The sequence below is a fragment of the Canis lupus genome, chromosome 34, assembly GCF_003254725.2.
Source record: "Canis lupus dingo isolate Sandy chromosome 34, ASM325472v2, whole genome shotgun sequence".
In the NCBI taxonomy this organism is placed as follows: domain Eukaryota; kingdom Metazoa; phylum Chordata; class Mammalia; order Carnivora; family Canidae; genus Canis; species Canis lupus.
The window spans coordinates 34013571-34036445 of NC_064276.1; the positions used below are offsets into that span (position 1 = coordinate 34013571).

Here is a 22875-nt window from a genome sequence, read left to right on the forward strand (position 1 = left end):
GTACCAGTAGCTGGTTTCCAGCCTTCAGATTTGTTTTAAATTTTAAGCCCCTGTTTTTGGAAGTTTCTGTTACTCATTCAGATAAAACAAGGAAGTTGAAAAAGTATTGGCTTGGGGCTTGATTTCCAGTCCTCGCCTCTCCATGAACCCTGTGACCTTTGAAAAGTTCTCCTCCCATCTCTTGACCTTGGTTCTTTTCTCTATAAACTGAGTTGGGCTGGATGATCTTAAGGAAATGTCCTCCATTTCACCAGTTGTGCTTCTCAACTGCTCATCTCTACTTTTCCAATATCATTCCTAAATGCTCATGTGTAAAAAAAAAAAAAAAAAAAAAAATATTGACACTGGGTTGGTGAACTTTAAAACAAAAGAAGAATAAGAAGGACAAGTAGTTATAAACTTTAGAATCCATAAACCAAGAGATGACCACTTAAACAAGTTTTAGTTAAAATATGCTAACATTTCAATAAATGCCATCACTAACAGGAAATGTTTGGGCCTAACTCTCAGAGAAACTGAGTAGGACTGGTAAATGGAGTCAGGAAAAAGCTGTCCTTTCCTGCTTCTAGTTCCACTTAGGAAAGGGATCTCCGGGGTTTGGAGGATGGGCAATAGGGAAGAGATTAACTTCAGCCCAGGCTGGGTCTCTCTGACCCCTACAATGGACCATTAGCCTATTCTGGGTAACCCTGGGTCACTGTTGAGCTCAAGGGGGTTGCAGCTTCACTGCTTTTGGCTGGACAGGAGCCTCCTTTTTTCCCCTTTTCTGGCCTTCCTATTCTTTTTGAGTCACAGAAAGTGACAAAAGAACAGATCTATGGCATAGCTCATCTTTGCAGAGCCCAGCGGTTCTATAAAGGTACACAAATCAGTCTGTGGTTATTAGTCACCTACTGTGTACATGCCATTTTGCCAGGGATTGGAGGCACTACAGAGGCACAAGCAATCTCAGCCCTCATGATCTGGGGCTTCGGGGAAAGGTAGGGTTGGGGGGATCTCCTATAATTTCATCTTACTCTCCCAAGTGGAGAATTTATTATTAACACATATAAACCAGAAGTCACTTATTTCTTTCTGGAAGATTGCACCTAATAGCCTGGTTTAGTGCATATTGCAGATAAGTACTCCCAAAACCTCAAAAATTTTCATAATCTTCCCTCTAGCAGAAAGAATAATGTTGAAAAATTTAAATATATATATATTAACCTCCCCCAAGACAGCCAATCAGTTTATTGTGTTATTCTCAAAACAAAAAAATTATATCTAGTGTAAAGTCTCTACAAAGTTTCCATGCTCCTGTCAGGCACTTACTGTCCAAGCAATCTTTCTGTACCTACAACGCCCTTTACCACATTGAAACTAAATCATCTGGGATGGAAAATCTTTGATATGCCTTTCATACCAACCTTGTGAAAAAAGATATACGTCTACGTTTATGGCGACAAACAGTGTCATTATCTCCCTCCTCTAATATTTAACCAATCTGAACACTCAGGGGGAAAATGTTATCTGAAATCCAACCACTTCATATGCATTCACTTGGTCTTCTTTTGACAATTCAACCAGCTTTTCTCACAAGTATCTCAAATACTTGTTTGGAAAGCTTTTCTCAAGTGGGTGTGCAAACAGGAGGAGGACTGTTCTTTAGCAATCCCTCCTTATAAGCCTCCAACGCCACTATCTTCTTGTACTTTAGTTAATGAAAAGATAAATATGATCTGTGCTATGCCCAGCTGTGTTTTTCTTGCACTGAGGAATTCACAAAAGGAAAATTTTAAATCGTACATTTATCAGTGAACAAGCTGGCTAAAGCAAATAGATTTCAGTCTCCTGAGTTTGCTTCAATAAGAGATTAAACGCTAATAGTGCAACTTACCACACTCCACAGATTTATGAATAATCAAAGTTTGGAAGAAGGCCAGGTGGTTTAAGAACATTACCTACCCAACAGATGCCAATAGCATGTAGACATCTTCCCTGTAGCTAAGCAGCCGTATTTCCTATCACACAATTCAATATTGACTGAATAATTGGCCTTTACAAAACATTTATTAAAACGCACCATTTACCACACACCCAATGCTTGTTTAAGAATTTCAGGCCGGGAGGGGGATGGAAGAGACACACGAGTTCTTTCTAATTACTAAGTGGATTTAATTAGTAAACGGTGGCAAGTCAGGTCTGGAATTGTTAGACCAAGGAGCTGAATTGTCAAGGAGTTCTTTAAAGAATAAAGGCAATAAACACCTTATCATATCCAGTTCTTTTAATAATACTTTGCATCTGGGAGTGGTGTGACTCGCAGTGCACACAAAGTCCTTTCATGTGTTTACTTTTGTGTTCTAATGCGATTCCTCCGTGGTCAGGCTGCCAGGATTTGGTGCTCTCCTTTTCTATATTGATACACTCGGGCATGGAGTTTGTTGAATGCTCTATCTACCCAAGGTAGGATGTTAAGTTAATGATTAAATGAGGGTTGGAATCACCGGACTAAGTTTCTCTTTGAAAAAGATTGCTGGTTTCTCTATAGTATATATGAGAAATATATATTATATATGTATCTAATATAATATATTATATTTTTTTAAGAGAGAGAGAGCATGCCCATGCATGAACGGGGAAGGGGGTTGTAAGTAAGAAGAGTGAGAGGGAGAGAATCTCAAGCAGACTCCCCTCCCTGCTGAGCGCAGAGCCCCCCAGATGACCTGGGCTGCAATCAAGAGTCAGATGCTCAACCGACTGAGCACCCAGGTGCCCCATCCTGTATCTTCATATCCATCTTTAAGAAACATATATATCTGCCCATTGATTCATGGTGCTAGAAGTCACCTATCAAAAAATTTTACAAACAAATTCTGAATACTATATGGATGAAACGCTCTGGTTAGAATGCACTAGACTTAGTTATAATGAACTCAAAACACAGTCATGGTGTGACAAGAAAATAAAAATGATCACCATGTTTTCCAGGTTTACTGTGGCAGAAAACACAACTGGATTCCAGTTAATCTCCTGCCAAATTAGAACGTTTCCTAATTTTTTGGCATCCTGCTCTATAAAAATCCTAATCATGTTCTCTGTAACAAGAATTCTTAATCTACCTTCACCTAAATGCCAGAAAACAAAGGTATCATTTGCCTTTGGCATCCAGCTATATCTCCAGTATAGGTTTTCAACTTATTTAAGAGTTCTCTTACACCTAAAGCTAAGTATTTTAGTTCTTTTTAGTTACATGAAACCTTTGGCTTTTCCAGTTTTACCTGGACTTTAAAAAGAGAGTAGGTTTTCATTATGTCACAGCCTGCCATTAAGTGAATTCAGAAATATATTTGTCTAAATTTTGCCTTCACACACACACACACACACACACACACACATGGGTGTGTTTGTATAAATGTATAAATGGATATAGAAAATAATATACATATATTTATATATACACATATATGTATATATAAAATAATAAATATAATCATAAAGATATGAATATGTGTATATATATATATATATACAGTCATTTAAAAAGTAGTCACTTTGCTATGCACAATCACCCCCAATAAAAATGGACAATATAAAGTGGTTACAAAATCACTGACCCCCTATCAGAGAAGGACAATGTTCTAGCCTCTACTCTGACATCAGAATCTCAATAATGAATGGTCAAGCTTTAAAAGATGAACTGTTTGAAGCATCTGGCCTCTGGCTAGCTTGCTAAGTCAAGTTTATAAAAACTATAATAGAGAGGACAGATGTAGACATTCAAACAAGGGAAAAACAAATTCTAGGTACACGAACAAATTGGTCACCTTCACAGATTACTGAAGCACATCACAAAGAAATTTCAAGGTTCCATGTTTTATCTGTACATAGATATTCAATGTATATCATTTATGTATCTAATCATAATTTTTAAATTTATATATTAAATATATTTTTAAATGCTACACTCAATACAAGTAAGGACACTCATGCTAGAGGCTTTGAAGATTGTTAGAACTCTTTTGGAAATTAAGAAAAGAAATTTTATAATATGTATAAAAATATTACTGTGTTTACACTCCTCTTTATAACTCCATTGTTAGACATTTTCCTCAAATGCATATCAATGAGGAAAAGTTGCACTCATTAGTTTATTTGTTGTGGTATTACACTCCACAGCATAAAATTAGAAATCATGGAAAAACTAATAATAGAGGGAAAAATAAATTACTGTATGTAAATAGACGAATATTTACAATTATAATAACAATTATAAAGCCCATGCAGAAATATAGGCCCACATTTATGATAAAATATTAAGTGAGAAAAAGTTGAAACTATAAGAAAGTTAATTAGGCAGAGCCAAGCAAAACTTGAGAGAGCAAAAATCTTTTTGATTTTTGAAATTTTTTGTAATACTGTTTTTATGTTTTAAAGGTGATGACAAGAAATTGAGTCCTTCTTGGCCACATTCAAGTGTGTGGCACCATCTTCCCTGGCCTAAGCACCCTCTCCATGTAGACAGGGGTGGGGACTAGCGTCATTTCTCCAATGGGAGTCCATCCCCTAGGACAGCTATCCCCAGGTGCCCGTGGTTGCAATCTGCTTCCAAGCACGCATCACACAGGTGCAGACCAGGTCGAACGATGACTTCTGCCCTCCACATCAAAGGACTGTCCCTGGCATGGCACACAGAGGGTGTGCAAGCCCAGCCCTGAGCACAGCCACATCTTCACAGGGTGAAGCCAAACTGTCCTTTATAAGGGGACCCAGTCTCATCACTTGGCATCCTTTTGTTAAAGCATAAACAGCCCAATGTCAAAGTAGTCAAATCATCATTAATGTACCAAGCCCTAGAATTGCTTATTGAGAAGTCCGAGAGGAAAAGGCAGCTTTAACACTCCCAAGTTAGAACAACAACCAAAAAAAAAAAAAAAAAAACTTTCCAAGTTTATAATTTTTTAATGCCTGTGTTTTAAAACCAGATATTTATTAGTCTTTTAAAATGTCTCAGGGTAACATTTTTAGTTCTGCAACAGTGCTGCTAACATTCCAAGACCAGCTATCGTGCAACTGCCCATAAAAAAATTAAGACTACCAAGGCCATTTTTTCTGTGCTGAAGCTCATGCCAATGAAAACTGCCCTATAGGCATAAACTTGATATTTCTGTTCACCACACATTAACCCAGAGTTCCTCAGGGTGTGACGCCCAGGTGACTTCTGTGATGCAGATTTCTAAAAATCTGGCTGGAAACCTGCATGATTGAACACCCCTACTCATGGCAGGCTGGTACAACCATTGATCGTCTCTGATTTTACCCAATCTGCACTTAGTCTTGGAAGATTAACCCTTTGGCAGCATGAATTTACATTGCTAAACACAAAAGGAGTCCCATCCGCCCACCCGCCCACCCTCCCCCCCACCCCCGCCCCAGACTTGTGAAAAGTGCCTTAATTCCCAGAGTAGGACCCCGGGACTTCAGGAAGTCTGATATGATTCATTACAGGCAAAGACAAGAAGAGGCTGAGATGGGAGCTGGGGGGTGAGACTTACACCCTGGAAGGAATAGAATCACAGACTCCTGAAGCTAAAGAAAACCTTAGTGACCAGCTAGCATAGCCCTTTCCATATAGCCCACAACCAGTTAGTGACAGGAACGCCATCTGGCTTTCTTTCCACTGCCCCAGAATATTTTCAGGTGAGAGAAACAGGGAAAGAAGGAATCTGGCTAGAGAGAAAGAAATTATCATTATATATTAATAAACATAACAGTAAAAGGAGACAAAATATTATGTTATCAAGATAATCCCTAAAATGTTCTGATATGGCTTTACTGTAATTTTTAAATTCTCTCTGGATACTGAGGAGACCATCACAGAAGCTGGAGGTAGCTGGAGACGTCACAGTGCAAGTGTCAAGAAAGGGGAAAGAAAATCATTCACACACCTGGCTGGCCCCCCATGACCTTGGAAAGTCAGTGGCTATGTATTTACTTCAACATTTGCTTTTGAGCAACTTCTCTGTGTTTGGCATTGTCATTCCCCACACCCCATCCCTCACACTTTTCCAATAGAGAGAAAAGGGTCACAGGGTGGGCACCAGGTGCGGGAGGTCAGCTTGCCCTTCCTTGCATCTGGCAAGGACAGTAAGGAGGGAAGGCATCTGAAGCATTTAAAAATAATTCAAAATATAAGATTCATTAGTTGTAGTTAAAAACCATTGGAAGTATTTAGTTAATTAGCATTATTCAAATTAACCATTTTTCAAGGCCCCTTAAAAATGCGTGGTGAAACATGCGAGACTTACAGAAAGAATAGTATGTGCAAACTACACTTGAATCCCCAAAGGGCTCTGGTTGTAAAATTTGTACTCTTAATAAAATCCCTTTAATTTAAAAACTAAAAAAAAAAAAAGAGAGAGAGAGAGAGAGAGGAGGCAGAGAGGGCTGGGGAAAGAGCAGGAGCCAGGGGCAGAGGAGAGCCACTGGACGAAGAGATACATCCTACCACATTAACTGCTGCTTGAAACATCTAGCCTGAGACCCAGGAATATGAAAAAAAGGGGTAGCCAGTGGCAGAAGAGGAAAAATTGCTTCCAAAAACATAAGATTGGGTTACTTGTGCTCCTGCTACCCACGTGGTGTTTTAGGTGAACATCTAGGGATTTACAAAAACACATTTTCCACATCATCCCTTTGCCACAAAGGAGGCATCTTTACAATTCAGAACATCTGTCCAAAGAGGAAGGTATACAAAATACACCAGATGACGTTGTACATCTGCCCCCCCTCCCTCCCCCCTGCACATTCAGAATCACAGAGACAGATTTACAAGGGAACATTTCAAAACGTTAAAACCACATACGTTGTAGGTGCGCTCGACCAAATTACCTTTGTCTCCGGCGCTGAAGTTCTCATCCCAGAGAGTGAAACTCATCCTGCCTCTACACTGAAATAAGCAAACTACATCAATGAAACATAACCAGGAAGAGAAAAGGAATATAGCTCCCACCATTAATACTAAAACTAGTCAATAATTATCTAGGCGTTATCAGTCATGTTTTCTGGGCATCCTGGTTGGCCTCTAAGTAAAGAGAAGGACCCTGTGAGCACAGCTTGAGAATGCTGCGGTTTCTCTATAAGGACTATTATCTTAGGCGGCATGTGTGAAGAATGGGGTGGATACAGCATGCAATCCACGTGTTTACTCTTTCAACATTCTACCCACTTCTGGAGAATCATTGCTCATCCTAATCATTCAAAAGCCCCACGAGGGCAGCAGGAAGTTCCTACTTACGGGCAACTTAGTCCTTGGAAGCCCTAGGAGGAAGATGGGCTCCGTCACAGAGTGCTAACTTATGGCTGTGTGGAGGCCACTGAGTCAGCCAGTTCCCAAAACTCGACAAGCAGGAAGGAATGTGTCACACCTCTCCAAAGTTCAGTAAAGACGAGTGAGGATTACTGCTAATTTTAAAATCTGTCTGATTCTCAGGAAAGGAGAGATGAGAGATACATACCCAATAGATACGATTTGTCTAAATCCTAGTCATTTGGATTGTGACAACTAGAAATCCAAGAAAGCCATGCTATGAACTTTTTATAACACGCTTCATGAACTAGCCATCTTTTCCTGTTTCACAGCATTATACCCCTTTCAAATGTAAGGTTTCAAAACTATCTACTTGCTGAAGGTAGCATGGTGGTTGGTTGAACAGGGAAAAAACAAAAATCTGGGGCAAAATAAACCCTGGAGGACAAATAAACCCTGGATTGGAAGCAGGCAAATCATGTAATGGCTTCATTAATTAAATTAAATAATGCCAGACAGAGCCAAAGGGATAGACTTTCACATGCAAAGAGTACAATATAAATGTTGGAGATGTCCTAGATCTCAATGGATGCGACATGATCTATAGCTGCCCTGTCAACGACAATAGTCACTAGCTACATGTAACTATTTCAATTGAGCATTATTAAAGTAAATGAAATTAAAAATTCAGGTCCTCATTTGCACGAGTCACGTTCATTCCAGCACTCAACAGCTACAAGGACCCGGGGCTACCGAAGTGCCATTGGACAGCACAGATTATAGAACGTTCTCATCACTGCAGAAAGTTCCATCGGAGAGCTCAGATTCCAGAGTTGATCAGGGACTTCAAAGTGAGCACAGGTATAGAACAGAAGCTAAAATAAAAGGTTGTGCTCCATAAAGGTGCATAATAGGGAGTGGCATAGTCGAGCCATAAAAAACGTTTATTCTTGCTTTGGCCCAATCCTATTTAGGAAGACAAACTTTCAGAAAACAGGCAGGGCAGTACTGAGGTTAAGTAGCCAAGTTACGGGAAAGCTCACGCTGAAATCCTTCCTTCTACCTGAAAAGGCACAGATGGAAGTGTGTACAGTGTGTGAGTCTGTGTATGTGTGAACACCCTATGGGGAATTCAAAGCATGACCTTACACAGAGAAATGCTCCCTGTGGGACGTGTCAAAATGGTGTGGATACCCCAGAGTAGTGATATTAAGGTAAGGACTTTTAAAAAACCAGGAAGTCAAAACTACCTGCCACCATTTGATCTGACCTCACGGCAGATTGCTATAGGAAGGGTCATTCTTAAACAGAATAGAGCAACTAGACATTTTCTATCTTTACAAGGTTAGATGGTCAAAGAAATTTTCGCCACTGAAATTTACTCAGGATGGCAATGGTGATCCAACTGTCGTCACTGGGTCTGTTTTTGGAAGGTCTCCTGCCTACGATATTTAAATTATGTTATATCTTGTGAGCAGGAGGGCTTGATAACATCCCAAGGTCATTCTCTGTGCTGGAACATTGATATCCTAGTAAATATCTTAGTTTTCCAGCGAAGCACAAACACCAATTTAAAAAACACTCTTTGATTTCACCCTCTTCTTTTTTTTTTTTCCTTTGTTACTGCTCGCATTTGATGATGTGTGTGTCCACACGCTCACACGTGTAGGGTGGTCACATGGTTATAACAGCCGTACAGACCTGAGGCTCCGGAATCTATATATTCAGAGTGAGTTTACATTTTTAAAAGTATAATGAACTCTAATTAGTACACTTGTAACATCAATAAGAGGGCTGGTATATACACATGGTGATTATGAAACTTCAAAACTCTATGTTAATTATCATGTTGAATTAACTCTCTAAGAATGAAGCTTAAATTCTTTTTTTCAGTGTAGATGACATCTTTGTCAAAACCAGAAAACACTCACTGGTATACTTACTCCTTGTGGACTCTGATACTTTTGCTGTTAACTAAAATTCAGATATATTAGAATCAGAGTGACTTGAGTGTATTAAGCCATTTACCAACACAGTCACATTGAACACATTGCATTTGGTCAGCTATGACCACGCATCCAGGATTTTATGGCAGGTGGTATTTTGAAAATAGGGGGACACGATCATATTGATTAGATCATGTGCCTAACACTTCTAATCCCATATTTATTTCCAAAAATTACTTTTAGGCAAACTAGCAATACACGAATGCATTTTTTTTAGAAAGCCTTATGCAGCATTATACGGAAGGCTAAAGCTCCTTTCACCCAACTCAGTTCATATCCCCTCTCCCTCCTCAGAGGAAACCACTGTTATCAGATGATGTGTACTAGATCTTTTCGTCATTTTTCAAGTGCTCACACATAACCAAGAAAGCATTCATAGGGACATTTGATGCAACTTTGTTCATAGCAACAATAGAAAAGTTGGATAACTAAATATCCAACAACTAGGAAATAACCAAATTAACTGTGACTTAAGAGAATGTGGTAAGTCCATATTAAATAATTGGTAGTATCTAAAGTGCTTGGAAAATATACAGCACAGAGTGAGCACTATATGTAAAGCATTTGCTATGACCAATATATCGGGGTGTACATATACGTATCTATCTATATGTCTGTATATCCCCTACATACTGAGGGAAAGACAATTTGCATAGAGATACCCACAGTATAAGCCAATTGCTGTTAAACACACACACACACACACACACACACACACTCACATATACATACTGATACCATTTTTCTAGGAGTTCAGATTCTCTTCATGAGACTTCCTCCTCTCTTTTAGGTCATTGAGGACACTTTCAAACACCATCTAGCAAAACAGGAAACAGGTATGTGCGTCTGTCTGCCTTGGGGTGCTTCTCACCTCCCCATCTCAGAAGCTCCGAGGAGGGTTCACTTTGTCCCTGACTCTATGAGTCAACGGTTGACTCAGACATAACCCCTCCACCAAAACAAAGACATGGATCCAAGAGAAGAAGCCGACAAAATTGAATGAGTGTGAACTCTGCTCTGCCGGGTTCTCACTCTTCTGTTTCCATGTGGAAGCTTCTTGTCAGATAAATCTTAATTTATAGCAAAAGAAAGGAATTGTGCTCTACTGAGCAGAGGATCCGAGAGGCAAATTTGAGTCCCGCTCCATCAGTCTCCCAACTGGGCACAGAGCAGATCCCTTAACCCCCCTGCACCAAAGGCTTTGGACGTAGAGTCTTTCATTATTCTTGCATTGCCTAATGGGGGTCCTTTCTTCACAATCATGCATGTCCTTTACAAATGAAGCTTCCTTTGAAGACAGGCGAGAGATCAGATTAAGCCTTTCAATATATATTACTTCTGTTTCCTCTTGGTTCACTAAGGACTAATTCTCAGAGGGCTCCCAGACGTGAACTCTGCTCCAACTACTAAATAAGACTGTAGCGAGGGAACTCACACCACAGAACATTCTTCTGTACTTGCAACCGGGGTTTCTCCCAAAGAGATGCCCCTGTACCATCTGCTCCAGCAACATTCAAATCCATTCCATTAATCATGTCAGTCTCGGGGTTTCCTTTTCTAACCCTGAAGAAATCTTAATTATTCTCCTGGCGCAAAGTGTGCCTGAGTGGACCAACTCAAGGCTCTCTTTGTGAAGAAGCATCGCAGATGCTACACTTAACAAACACAGCACCAAGCACAGTTCCTGGAGCAAAGTAAACTCTCGAGAAACATTTGTTTAACACACACTTTTACAAACATGATGTATAGGGATCTCGTTTGTGCATCAAATTAGTATTTTTCACCAAGCTCTGTACCAGTATGTACACAAGTGCTCGGTTATTTCTTGCTTTTTTTTTTTTTAAAGGACTACATTAGCCTCAAACCACCTGATATTCCCTCAGCTATCATCTGAATTTTGTGCTCATCCTGAAGCAAGTCTTCATTTTGCCAAAATCTCTGGTGATTTAGTCAGTCTACACATTGGATTAACACAGTTCCATGAATCAGGATCCAATTCTAAGTGCCGGTAACAGGAGTCCAATTTATTTCCAGCACTTGAATGTAAGTCTTAAAGTACGTTATGCCAAATTAATGCAGTAAAAATTTAGTAGACTGCCAAATTTATTTTGAGGATTGTAACATAAAAGTCAACACAGAAAAGAGAAGCTTTTGTATAATTTCAGAAACATTATATCTAAAGGTGGTTTCCAAAGGTCCAATGGAAAGATTTTTTAGGTTCACCCATATAAGAGTATTCATATTGTCTACTACTTTCTTTGATAACCAATATGCTAAATGACAGATAACAAAATAAGCAAAAGGTGAAGCTAAGTGGTCAAATGGAGCTGCTTTAGAGCAGTCTGAGCCAGCCCCATCCAGAAGGCACAATGAGGGCTCCTGATGAATGACCAACTCACGCTCCCTTGCCTTAATCCACTGCTTTAGCGTTCACTTGACCTTGAAAGACAAGTCAAATATTGGGAATTGTCTGATTCTTTCCAGAGGTGTCAAGACACTTAAAAAACACTCAGTACTTTGAAAACACCACATTCCAACCACGAACTATGCTGCAGTGCCGGCTTCCTCCAAACCCTCCCAGGAGAGGGCCGCTGACGCCCTGTCTTGGGCAGGCTGAGTGAGTTCTGAATGAAAAGGTAGAAAAACAGTCTTCACTCCCAGGACTGATAGTACTTTAGATGAAATTAGATTAAGTGATCAGTTTAGGGGCACCTGGGTGACTCAGGTCTGCCTTTGGCTCAGGGCGTGATCCTGGGATCCTAGAATTCAGTCCTGCATCAGGCTCCCCACAGGGAGCCTGCTTTTCCCTCTGCCTATGTCTCTGCCTCTCTCTGTGTGTCTCTCACGAATAAATAAATAAAATCTTTTTTTTTTTAAAGCGATCAGTTCAGAGTTAGTTTTTGTTCACTCCAGCATGTTTCTAGCTTGATCCCTATTTTGGATTTCTCAGCATTTCCTCCAAATTGAGTAGGAGCTCTTCTTCCTACACCACATCCACCACCATAATAATCAGGACTTCAGCAACCTAGAGCAGGGCTGGGACCCAACCACAGATCCCAATCTTTCTTGTGGTTTGACTCATGCCTTTGCCTTGTATTTAGAATCAAGGGTCTTATTCCTTGGCTGGAACATTGGAATTTGCTGGGTAAATTTCTTCAATACCACTCTCTACTCCCTCTTCCATCCATACTTAAGAAAATCAGAGCAGGCTGCCTGTTAAATATTCATGGGGTGGGAAATATGTAATATATATGAGGGGAGGAGAGATAGTAGGTATGTGCGTGGTGGTGAGAGAAGCTCAGAAAGGGGAGTTAGGGGAGCAGAAAGAAGAGAAAAGGAAGAAAAAGAAAGCTCTCTAAATCTCTAATAACAGAAAGGCTAGAGAATTCCATTCTGACAAATTGGAAAGATCTTACATGTTTGGATATGACAACAGATATGCGTCTGTGGGTGTGAAAACACAACTATACACATATAGTTGTGTTCCATGATAACATCATCAAAGATACTTACTCAGTACATCTTATAAATCTTACTCAATATTCAATCTACATTTTAATTAGCAATTAGGCTGCCTGATGATGCTGTTTTGTTTCTTTTCTTCAGCAAAATACAATACTGATGTTCTAACGGAACAAGCTTATCCTTTTGATGGTTGTCATTTCTGTCGCTTGCCAAAAGGCAAAAGTCCTGCTGTTTCCTTTGCGAAACCAAAGACTACCACATCATTGTTGTTATGAATTAGTCAAGATTTTTTAAGTGCCACTCCTTTATAAAGTTCTTCCACGGAGATGTCTTTGAAATGAACAGTAGTCCCACAGATAGAAATTATAGAATAGAGGCAGAGGGGAGAAAGACAAATGGGCCAGTTATCATTATCAGCCATAAGTCACCCAAACTATAACTCTTCTGAGTGAAATAAAGTTGGCAGGAGGGGGGGAAAAATCTCTGGGACATGCCACAGAATAAGGCACAATCAAGAGCTAGAGCCATCTTTCTCTCTTATTCTAAACATGCCATTCACTGGGCGGGACCAGCTAAATCAATGCTCTGCAAGGTCTGCAACTTTCATGCATTTCTTTAATCATAAAATGATTACATTGAGCAACTTGTTGTGAAATCCAGGCAAATATCTGAGCTTAATTAATTCACTTTCTTTTGAGTTTCATAACTAGTGACCAATCTCACCTATTAATCCAACATGACTGTGGCTGTATCAGGCATCTAGGGTATCCATTCAACAAATATTTATTGTGTGCTTATTATGTAAAAAACAGTGCCAGGTAGTGCACTCAATCTCCCTCTCTCTCTCTCTCTCTCTCACACACACACACACACACAGATAGTTTAAGTCCCCATCACTCTCTTACAAGAAGTTTATAAACACAATTGTTTACGAGCTTTTCTCAACCTGAGAGAAGGTTATAAACCAATGGGTATGTAAAGAACTAGAACAGATTTAGAAATGAAATTCCATGGAAGCAAAAGATCAAGCATACTATTCTTGGGAAGTGTAAGATATTTAGGGTAGATTGAGTATGACATATGGGGATGGGGATGTGTGGCCATGGAACAGGCTGTGGTAGGAGACAGAGGTAAAAGATAAGGGGCAGAGTGAAGACCCTGAATCTTGCTATGCTCAGAAGTTGCGATCCATCTTATTGGAAATGGAGCACCATGTGGACCTTGAAAGTTGACGATGGCATAAGATTGTGTTTTAGACAAAAGGACAAGTAGCAGTGAGGGAAGCTGAGGGCAGGGAAGAGATGCTAACCGGAGTCTGGGTTGCTGTGATGGCCCAGCTGAAAAGCATGCTGACCATTTTCAAAACTTTTGCTCTGAGTTTCCTAAAAAGACTACAGCAAGCTACTCAACAAGACCATCTTCAATCATAACACATAGGAACCAGTATGATGCAGAATCTCACTGCTCAGAGTATGATCTGTGGATAAAAGCACCAACCTCAACCAGGAACCTTGTTAGAAACGCAGAATCTCAGTCCCTATCCCAGAAGTGCTGAATCAGAATCTGAATTTTAACAAGATCCCAGGGAAACTGCACTCACGTTACAGCCAGAGAAATACAGATGTAAAGGAAACACCTCTGGGCTTAGACGATCCAGGCCCTGGTCCTGTCACTCAGTTACTTCTTGAAATTTCCATTGTTTTCTCCATGAAATGAGGAAACTTAGACTGATGGCTGTAAGTTAGATGCGATAACCAGTGTAAAAATGCTTCATGACCTCTGAAGTACGATACTCGATAGATGTAAGCTCATTTTATCATTGTGATCATTTTGTTGCAAAACAAAATCCTATGTGTTATTTATTTGTAATAAGAATCCTTTGAAGCCTAAATATAAAAATGGTAAAAGGGACACATTTGCAGGGAAAACGTCAGAACATTCATCCCCAGAGGTGTCCAGTCTGGTGTATTTATTTATTTATTTATTTATTTTGCATATTATTTCCCTTGAACTATATGCTATACCGCCAAGCCTCCCATTCATTCACAAAACCTATATCTTCCTCTTTACTGACACAAATGAGAGGAGAAAGAATGGCTGCATTACGCACTGCTCATTCAACAAGCCCAAGGAGCTTATCCTTACAATATCTTTTCCTGTTGAAAAGATATGCTTTTTTTTTTTTAGGGATTTTATTTATTTATCCATGAGGGACACAGAGAGGCAGAGACACAGGCAGAGGGAGGAGCAGGCTCCCTGTGGGGAGCCTGATGCGGGACTCGATCCCAGGACCCCAGGAACATGCCCTGAGCCAAAGGCAGCCGCTCAACCACTGAGCCACCCAGGCATCCCGATAACCATTATCTTCACCCAAATTCCAGCACTTAACTAGGTTTCTGGGGAAACACGTGGAGATCGTTTAATGTAGAGTAAAAACTCATCTGTCTATATCATCCAGCCTAGAAAGAAAGTGATGACCGACCAGACCAGATGATCTTCAGATTCCTTCAGGTGCTGGCTGCACAGCTCACTGTTTTTAAGACCAAGAATACGCGGCCTACAGTTGCCCATAGGTGTGTTAGCAGGATCACAAGTTTCTATTTCTCCCTCAAGGTTTCCCCTCTAAGTATGGTGCTGCATTGAGCCATAATTAGACTCAAGTCTAGGGAAAAAATAATATTTCTATGTAAGAGTTTTTTTTAAAAAACATATGCTATGTAGCACATTGCTACATGTTACTGAGTTTGTTAGAGCCGGAAGGTTTTAATTCAGTAGCTCTGAAGACAGGAGACAGAAACCATTTGGGGTTTACTTATTCATTCTTCTGCTATTTATTAAGTGCCCAAACAGGCCAGACACTGAACCTTTCACAGTGAAAGGCCAGAAAAGATGGAGAGGCTCTCTGCTTTCATGGAGAATATAATCTGGAACAGTGGCCTTCAGATGTTTTTATCACAAACCCTGTCAAAAAAACTGTTGGGACTCCTGGGTGGCACAGTCAGTTAAGCATCAAACTCTTGATTTCGGCTCAGGTCATGATCTCAGGGTCTTGAGATCAAGACCTGTGTTGGACTCTGCTGGGTGTGGAGCCTGCTTGGGATCCTCTCTCTCCCTCTCCCTCTGTCTCTCCCCTCCCCCCTCTCTCTCTCTTAAAAAAATTACAAAATATGACAGTAAAAAGTAGTAGAAACAAACCTGAATATTTTTCAGCACCCCAATAGATCATCTTCTACAGCCCCTGGCATATGGGCATCCACTTGAGAGACCCCTCTTTTAGAGTAATTCTAGGAGGATGTTTTTCCCCCATAGGAACAATGTTATCTACAGTATATGATTGCTTCCATCACCTCCAGAATCTGAACAAAAGAAATTATATGATTATATGAGAATCAGACTCCGCCTACTTTCTCTTTGTAACTCTTGTCATTTAAATTGTACCTAGAACATAGCAGACATTTAGTACATGATCAAAGAATTGAGAAGGGGAAGAATCAAGAAATGAAGGGAGAGATTTTGTATTTTTTTTAAAAAAAGATGATTTTTACAATAAGAGGAAAAAATAGCTTGTTTGCCGGGGGTGGGGCGGGGGAGGGAAATGAATTATCTTGATTATTAAAGTAATCTCTAGCTCACTTACATTTGGCTGTCTAAAATACCTAACCAATACTCTCATCTCCAGAATCTCTGGGTACAGTTTCACTGGGCACACTCTTTTGTTAACGGGCGATGAATCAATTTTACTCGAAGTGATCACATTGCTTTTAAAATGCACTTAGACGCAGGTTCCTGAAAATTATCTACCTGCCTCACCATTCACTGAAAAAGGAAATGGTGATAGACTACACAGTCGCACGGCCTCACGGCTGACACCTACAACCAGTTCCTTTGTTCGAAATCAACTACATTTTCTTTGTGGCAAATGACTCCTACTGATAGTTGGTAATACTAATATTTGTGTCATGTTATCAAAAACATTTCCTAAGAGTCACGGTTGCAGTGTTATCAATAATATATTTATCTGTTACATCAAAGTTTTGGTGTAATAAACTTATCACCATTTCCACTAGCTTCCCCCATGCTCACTGTTGACTTGGACAAAAGGTGCTTTGTAAAGTGTGTCCCCATTAGAAACAGTTCCTTCAGGTGCATACACCAGTGCCAGGTTCTGTGACGAGATTCCTCTGTTGAATTCAGAGCTCCCCCACCAAGTCTATGCCAGGGGGAGAGCCTTGCCCACTCCCAGGGCGACGCAATAAAGGAAGGTGAATGCTCGCTCGCACATAAGAGGCTGCACTATGATGCCCTAATGCTCACAGATATTACAATCTGGTATGTGACAGGCTTTCAGGAATCCCTGGGTCAGGTTCTGGAAGCCCCCTCCGAGGGCTTGGGAATCCTGAGTGTTTAGATTAGGATCACTGCTTACTCTGGGCGGGGATATGCTCTCGCTGAAAAAAGTCTATTTTTGCCTCAGCTTAACCCTGGTGGTCTCCAAAGTTCCACATGTGCAGAGGAGAGGGATTTTCTCAGGAGCCCTTCTCCCCATCAACAAACAATGAGGCTTCTCTCACGGTCTGCAATCTCCAGTGGTCCCTAAGTCCCTAAGGATGGATGGATCGATCAATGGATCGATCTGTCTACCCACCTAGTATGTGCGGCCTACAGAAAAACTACAAAAACTTGGGTAGTAGGTCCTATTATAAAAACAAGGTTATTACTTCAATCTTCTTATAAAAATAAGTCCCCTAAAAAGTAGCTCCTTTGAAAACTAAGGACATGGGGGGCCCACGGAGTTTACAGGGCTTATCAAAAGCCCCATTGCTAGGACTGGAATTTGCCTCCCACGAATGAAATACCGATAACAAAATTCCCATCATATAATCATATCCTTTTGACGTGAGCATCACTGTCACTTTTGCTGAGTGTGTGGACAGGACACCCCTACTTCCACAGGCACCGGGCACTTCCCACCATCCCCAGCAGTGGCTATCGCTTTCAGGCGGTGGGAGAGGAGGGGCTGCCCTTCCTGACATGACCCACAGTGTAAAAGGAGGTGAGTCCCCAGCAGTGACTCTTTCATCACGAGGAGAAATCTGACCCTTCTTTCAGATGTGCAGAAAGGGTGAAAAAGCCCCCCCCCCTTTTTTTTCTTACCACATATTGGACTTAAATTCCTTCCCAACTAACCCCCCACCCCAAGGGCCCTTGGGAGGCTTCTGGGCCATTATGAAAAGTGTCTGTGCAGCCCCTTCCGTGCCTCAGTGGACAGACAGTGCAGACACAGGCGAACAATAACAGGCGAGCTGCAGACATGCGGCAGGCCCTGCTTACGGGGCATTTTGACAGCGCCTTTTCAACACACCAACATTATTTCTCGGTGCACAAATCCCATGGTCCCTATTAAATTTTCCATAGCCCCCAAACCCCACCACAGCCTTCTGCCCCACCCTGAAGAGCACTCACTCTCTGCTCTGAGGGGCAAACATGTTCTAGAAGGAGCTGACCTCGGGCCACAGCATGTTTCACACTCAACAAACTGCACGGCTGGATGTGCAAGGCATCACAAACCGAACCCCCGACTCGCTTCGAATCTTCTTCTGCACAACCTCCACACAGTGGGGGACTGGAGGAGACAGAGCAGGTTTGGGGGTGGTGGGGGGAGTGGGGCGGAAGGTGAAAGACGCTAAGGAAACCTCCACTCAGACAATCCTGTGAACAATCTTCTGATGGGTTAAGATAAGATGCGCTCGCATTTTCCCGAGGGTCTTATCTCCAGAGCTAGGCCGCACAATCTATGGGAAAGTCTTAGCAATGTGTTCTGGGGTTGGTGGTTACTCTCAAATAGCATGTGCTGTGGTGTTTCCTTGGGGGGAACACATTCCAATTTCTTAATGGGGTGTAATCGGTAACACGTTTGCTTCAGGCCTTATAATGATGATGCCGTTAACTGCGTCCACCAAAAATCCTTTAAAACAGCTGTTTTCAACCAACTTTCGCTGCGAACGTACTTTTTTGTGTGTTTAATGTACTTGGCAAGCCTTTTGAGAAAGCCCTTGCCTACTGTTTTATTTGTTTCCATTTATGAAAACATGCGTTACTGGGAAAATCAGATGCATTTGTAAAGTGATCGAGGAACTCTCCTTGTCATCATCAGCAGTTGGTGAATCACCTCCAGGGAAATCTGCTTTACAGAAACCCCCATGCATGTGTTTCACCAATAGCATGATTAGCAGCTCTTCTTTAGGCAAAAAATGTGGAATGAGCAGATTTCTTGAATTATGTGTGCCAAAGCTGAGAGAGAGAGAGAGAGAAAGAGAGACCAGTAGGGCCAGCTGGATGGACAACATTCAGAAGCAAAAGTTTTCCACTAGGGCAGCTCACCCCTGCTACCTGGGAGACTCACACCTAGTTGTAGACCAAGCCCCATTGTCTCTATCATGCATCAGGCCACCGCTCTGAAATGCAAGAGTGATCCCCGATTCAGAGCCTTAGTAAGAACCCCTTTCTTGCTTGTAACATTACCCAGCCAGGAAACAGGCAACATGCACAAATGGAACTTGAAGTCTGGTCTTTGTTTTCTGTCCTCCATCAGTCCACAACCCTTGCTGCCAGGGAGCAGACCAAAAGAAAACCGCCAACCATCATGTGGCGTAAAAGCGGGAGAAGTTTCCTTGCTACTCTATGCCCACTGCACCCCCAAAGTAGACAGGGTGGTGGCTCTCTCGTCAATGTATTAGCTCATGTTGTTACAGGTACTCGTGGCCATCAGGGCATGCAATTAAAAAGCAAGCCAGCAAACGACAAACAGGCTTCTATCACAGACATCTGTCTGCTAATTTGGTGAGTGCTGCGGCCGGGGGAGTGGGGTCCCCCAACTCCCAGTGCCCTGAGGAGGCCCGTAAGCTGCTTTTCCCCCACTTGGCCTTCCTTATTCTTATCTCCTCATTCTCAGTTATTCCTTGATCCATAATCCCTGGGAAGGCAGATGCCCCAGCAAGCAGAGAAAGCCAGTGCCTTCTATTCCTTCGCCCCTTCCCTGAGTCCTAAACAGGGAAATCTCACAACTTTTCTTGCACTCTGCGTGATGAGTGAATGCCAGCCCCAGTTGGGCAGCAGGAATCCTATTTCCTGGGCCCTCAGAAGATAGAAAATATCACATTTCTATTTCATTCGACCCTTTCACTCTCTCTGCCACGCCTCGCTGCCTTTACAAGTCACCATTTCACTGTGGCAACAAAGCTTACAGGGACTCTAACAGGTGAGGCCTCAAGCAAACCCGGAACAGAGCGGGTCTGGAAAGCAGGCAGAGGACTGCCTGGCTTATCTGCTCCCTATCTCGCCATTTCTTACCACAAGGCCTACGCGATGACAGCCAAGTTGTCCCGAGGCAATGGCTCAGTAATAAGATACACAACAAATAATGGGTTTTTTTGTTGGAAAAATATATACTCAGGTAATTAAATTGTTAACATGATGGATGGCCTTATTTTATATTTGAATTCAAAGTGACTTTCTGTATCATTCAACTAAAATGGCTTGATGTTACAAAAAAGAACAACAACAACAACAACAATAAAAAAAAAACTCACCCAAAACATAACTCCAGAGAAATGGGAATATAGATTTTTGTTCATTTATTTTAAAAACAAGCCTGGGTAGTTTTCGCTGTGCTGGGTTGTAATGTTTACCTAAAAGGCACGAAGCTGGTGTTCCAATTGCATATTCATTATTTTCCATTCCTCATTTCTATGTGCCATATCCTAAAAGGTGAGGCTATGGAAAATTTGCCAATGGCTATGCTTTATTTTATTCAGGAAGAGTAAGAACATATTAGAGAGACCTATTGTTCAGAAGGTTCCAGAAGCAAAACCCTAGTGTCTGAGTTTAAAATGTTAATGGACATCCATTTTGCCCACGTTGAATCCCAAATGACAATATGTTTTGTGCCCAAGGCATGATTCTGACTAAATCAATAAACCACCCTAAGTTTGATAAAAGTTTTACAAAATATCCAGGACATTTAGAGTAATTGTTAACATCTGCTCATTATTCACAGTGTATGCAGGTTTAGACGCCAGATAAATATATTTATTCATCAGCAGCCAGCATGTCACTGCTACCTCAGTGGTGACATAAAACAGTAAGACATCAGAACCTGCCTTAGTCTTGGGTTCAGAGAATACAAATGAACCATTGTGAAGAAAACAGAAAGTTCTGCTTTCTTCATGTTTTAGGCAGAGAGAGAGAGAGACAGGAAAAGGGAAAGAGAGAGAGGGGGGAAGGAGAGAAAAAGAGGAAGGGGCAAGTTTGGGTCAAAAAAAAAAAAAATCCTGGCAATTTATCTGAACTGAAAACCTGGGGAACATGCAGAACAAATAAGTAAATAAATCTACAAAAGTTTAAATCTTAGGGAAGTCATCTGAAGGCATCGATCCCTGCTGCAACACGAAGAGCATTCCTCTTGTTTATTCTCCAAAACACAATTCAGTTTTGATTTCTTCTCTCATTTCACGATGTAGGAAAGTTACGTCTACACCAGAAGGGTAAAATAGGGCCTCTGAAAATAATACTGGAAAGATTCTCTCTACCACAGTGGAGTTAGTTCTTTGAGAACATTCACCGACTTAGAGCTGGCTTGTCCTCAGCCCAAACCAGCCTCTGATTCGTCGTTTAACAGTGCTAAGAAAATATGAACCCAATCACATTTACACTTATTGGTATACTATGAGGGTGATGGGGATTCTCAAGTGGTTTTATGTGGGGTTTTATTGTTGTTTCCTATAACCTGATGTGTGTGTGTCTGTGTGTGTGCTTGTGTTTTCCAAATGCCCTTCCAGTAGCCTCAATGACTTCTAGAGATGCTAATAGATCTCAAGTTATGTGTTCCTTCAGTGTTTGAAGCTGAGTTGATGATTAACTTTCAACTCCCTTGCATTATCCTCAATCACGACTGTGTAAAATAGACCGAATAAAATTGCCTCAAGGTTTACCCCTTTGGTGAGGGAATAAACCTGACACTATGCCATCAACTTTAACACAATCCACTAACTTCAGACCCTAGAAAATGTGAACTTTGCCCACGAAAGGTGCAAAGATTTCCACAGAAAAGGATTACAGTAGAAGAAAGTCACTGGCAAACACCGTGGTTGTATTTTTCTGAAATATAGGTCTGTAAACGTAGTAGCGTGGTTGCGTATGGTCAATGTCACGTGGTGAGCGTTTAATGGAAGTTGTTGAATTGAATATGTAGAACAATACGATGTATTTTATATGTAGTTTCCAGTACAGTCTAAGAGATTAGACGAAAACACTAGATTTCTCTATGGGAACCAGAAGATCAGCAAGTAGAGATGAGAAAATTCACAGAGATGCTATCTAGTTAATTAAAGCTGTAAAAGAAGCAAGAGCCTCTTCATGGATTGTTCTGTTAACTAACCTGTAATTATACTGTCAATTGCATTAACTTCATTGCCCACTAATAGAGTGAGTTTCAAGGGAGGCAGCCAATGTTGAGATGGTTATTTATTTTTATGTCCTAATTAATCAGTACTGACACCAAACCACATCCTTCCTCCTTGCTCATTATTTAAATGACCCATTTATATGGATGAACCTCTTTGCTTTGTGCATTTCATTATCACATTAACATGCTTTCAAAACAAAAAGGGTTGTTTCTGCTTCAGCAAGTTCTTTGAACAAACAGCTACTTGAGCTACTCCTGACAGGCTCTGCAACCCTCCTCTCTCTCTAGGCATTTATATTGGCCAGTTGGGAGTTCGACTAAAATCAAATGATCACCAGTTGGAGGGGAAAAAAAAGAAGAAAAAAACCATGCTGAGTTTTATAGTGCTAGGATAGGAGTTAAGGGCGGGGCGGGGGGGGGGGGCGGAGGGTAGTTAGCTTAAGAAATGGAAGCAAGAATTCTAACTTTTCATTCAAGGTTGGGAAGCTTTATCTAGCTAGTTGCATCTTTGTGCCTCATATGTGGAAACCTAAAAACAAACTCTACCACTGAGTGAGGTTAAAACCTGTTGGCGTCATCGGATCAAAATATACTTTAAAAGTAACTTCGTGAGTCAGCCTCTAGGACATACTTCCCTTTTAGTGAAAGCTCCC

At 41.1% G+C, this 22875-nt stretch overlaps 1 protein-coding gene across 12 annotated transcripts in view; it reads right to left on the reverse strand.

The window, feature by feature from the left end:
• Positions 1 to 22875, reverse strand: part of MECOM (MDS1 and EVI1 complex locus) — a 552756-nt gene that overhangs the window by 174376 nt on the left and 355505 nt on the right. Inside the window, exon 1 of one of the 12 annotated variants that reach the window (XM_035710349.2) lies at positions 6871 to 7002. The exons of the other annotated variants lie outside the window; for them this stretch is intronic. Within the exon in view, the coding sequence (XP_035566242.1) occupies positions 6871 to 6897 (27 nt within the window). The 5' untranslated portion in view covers positions 6898 to 7002. Of the gene's footprint in view, positions 1 to 6870; positions 7003 to 22875 lie in introns of those variants that run through there. 12 annotated transcript variants of the gene reach the window in all.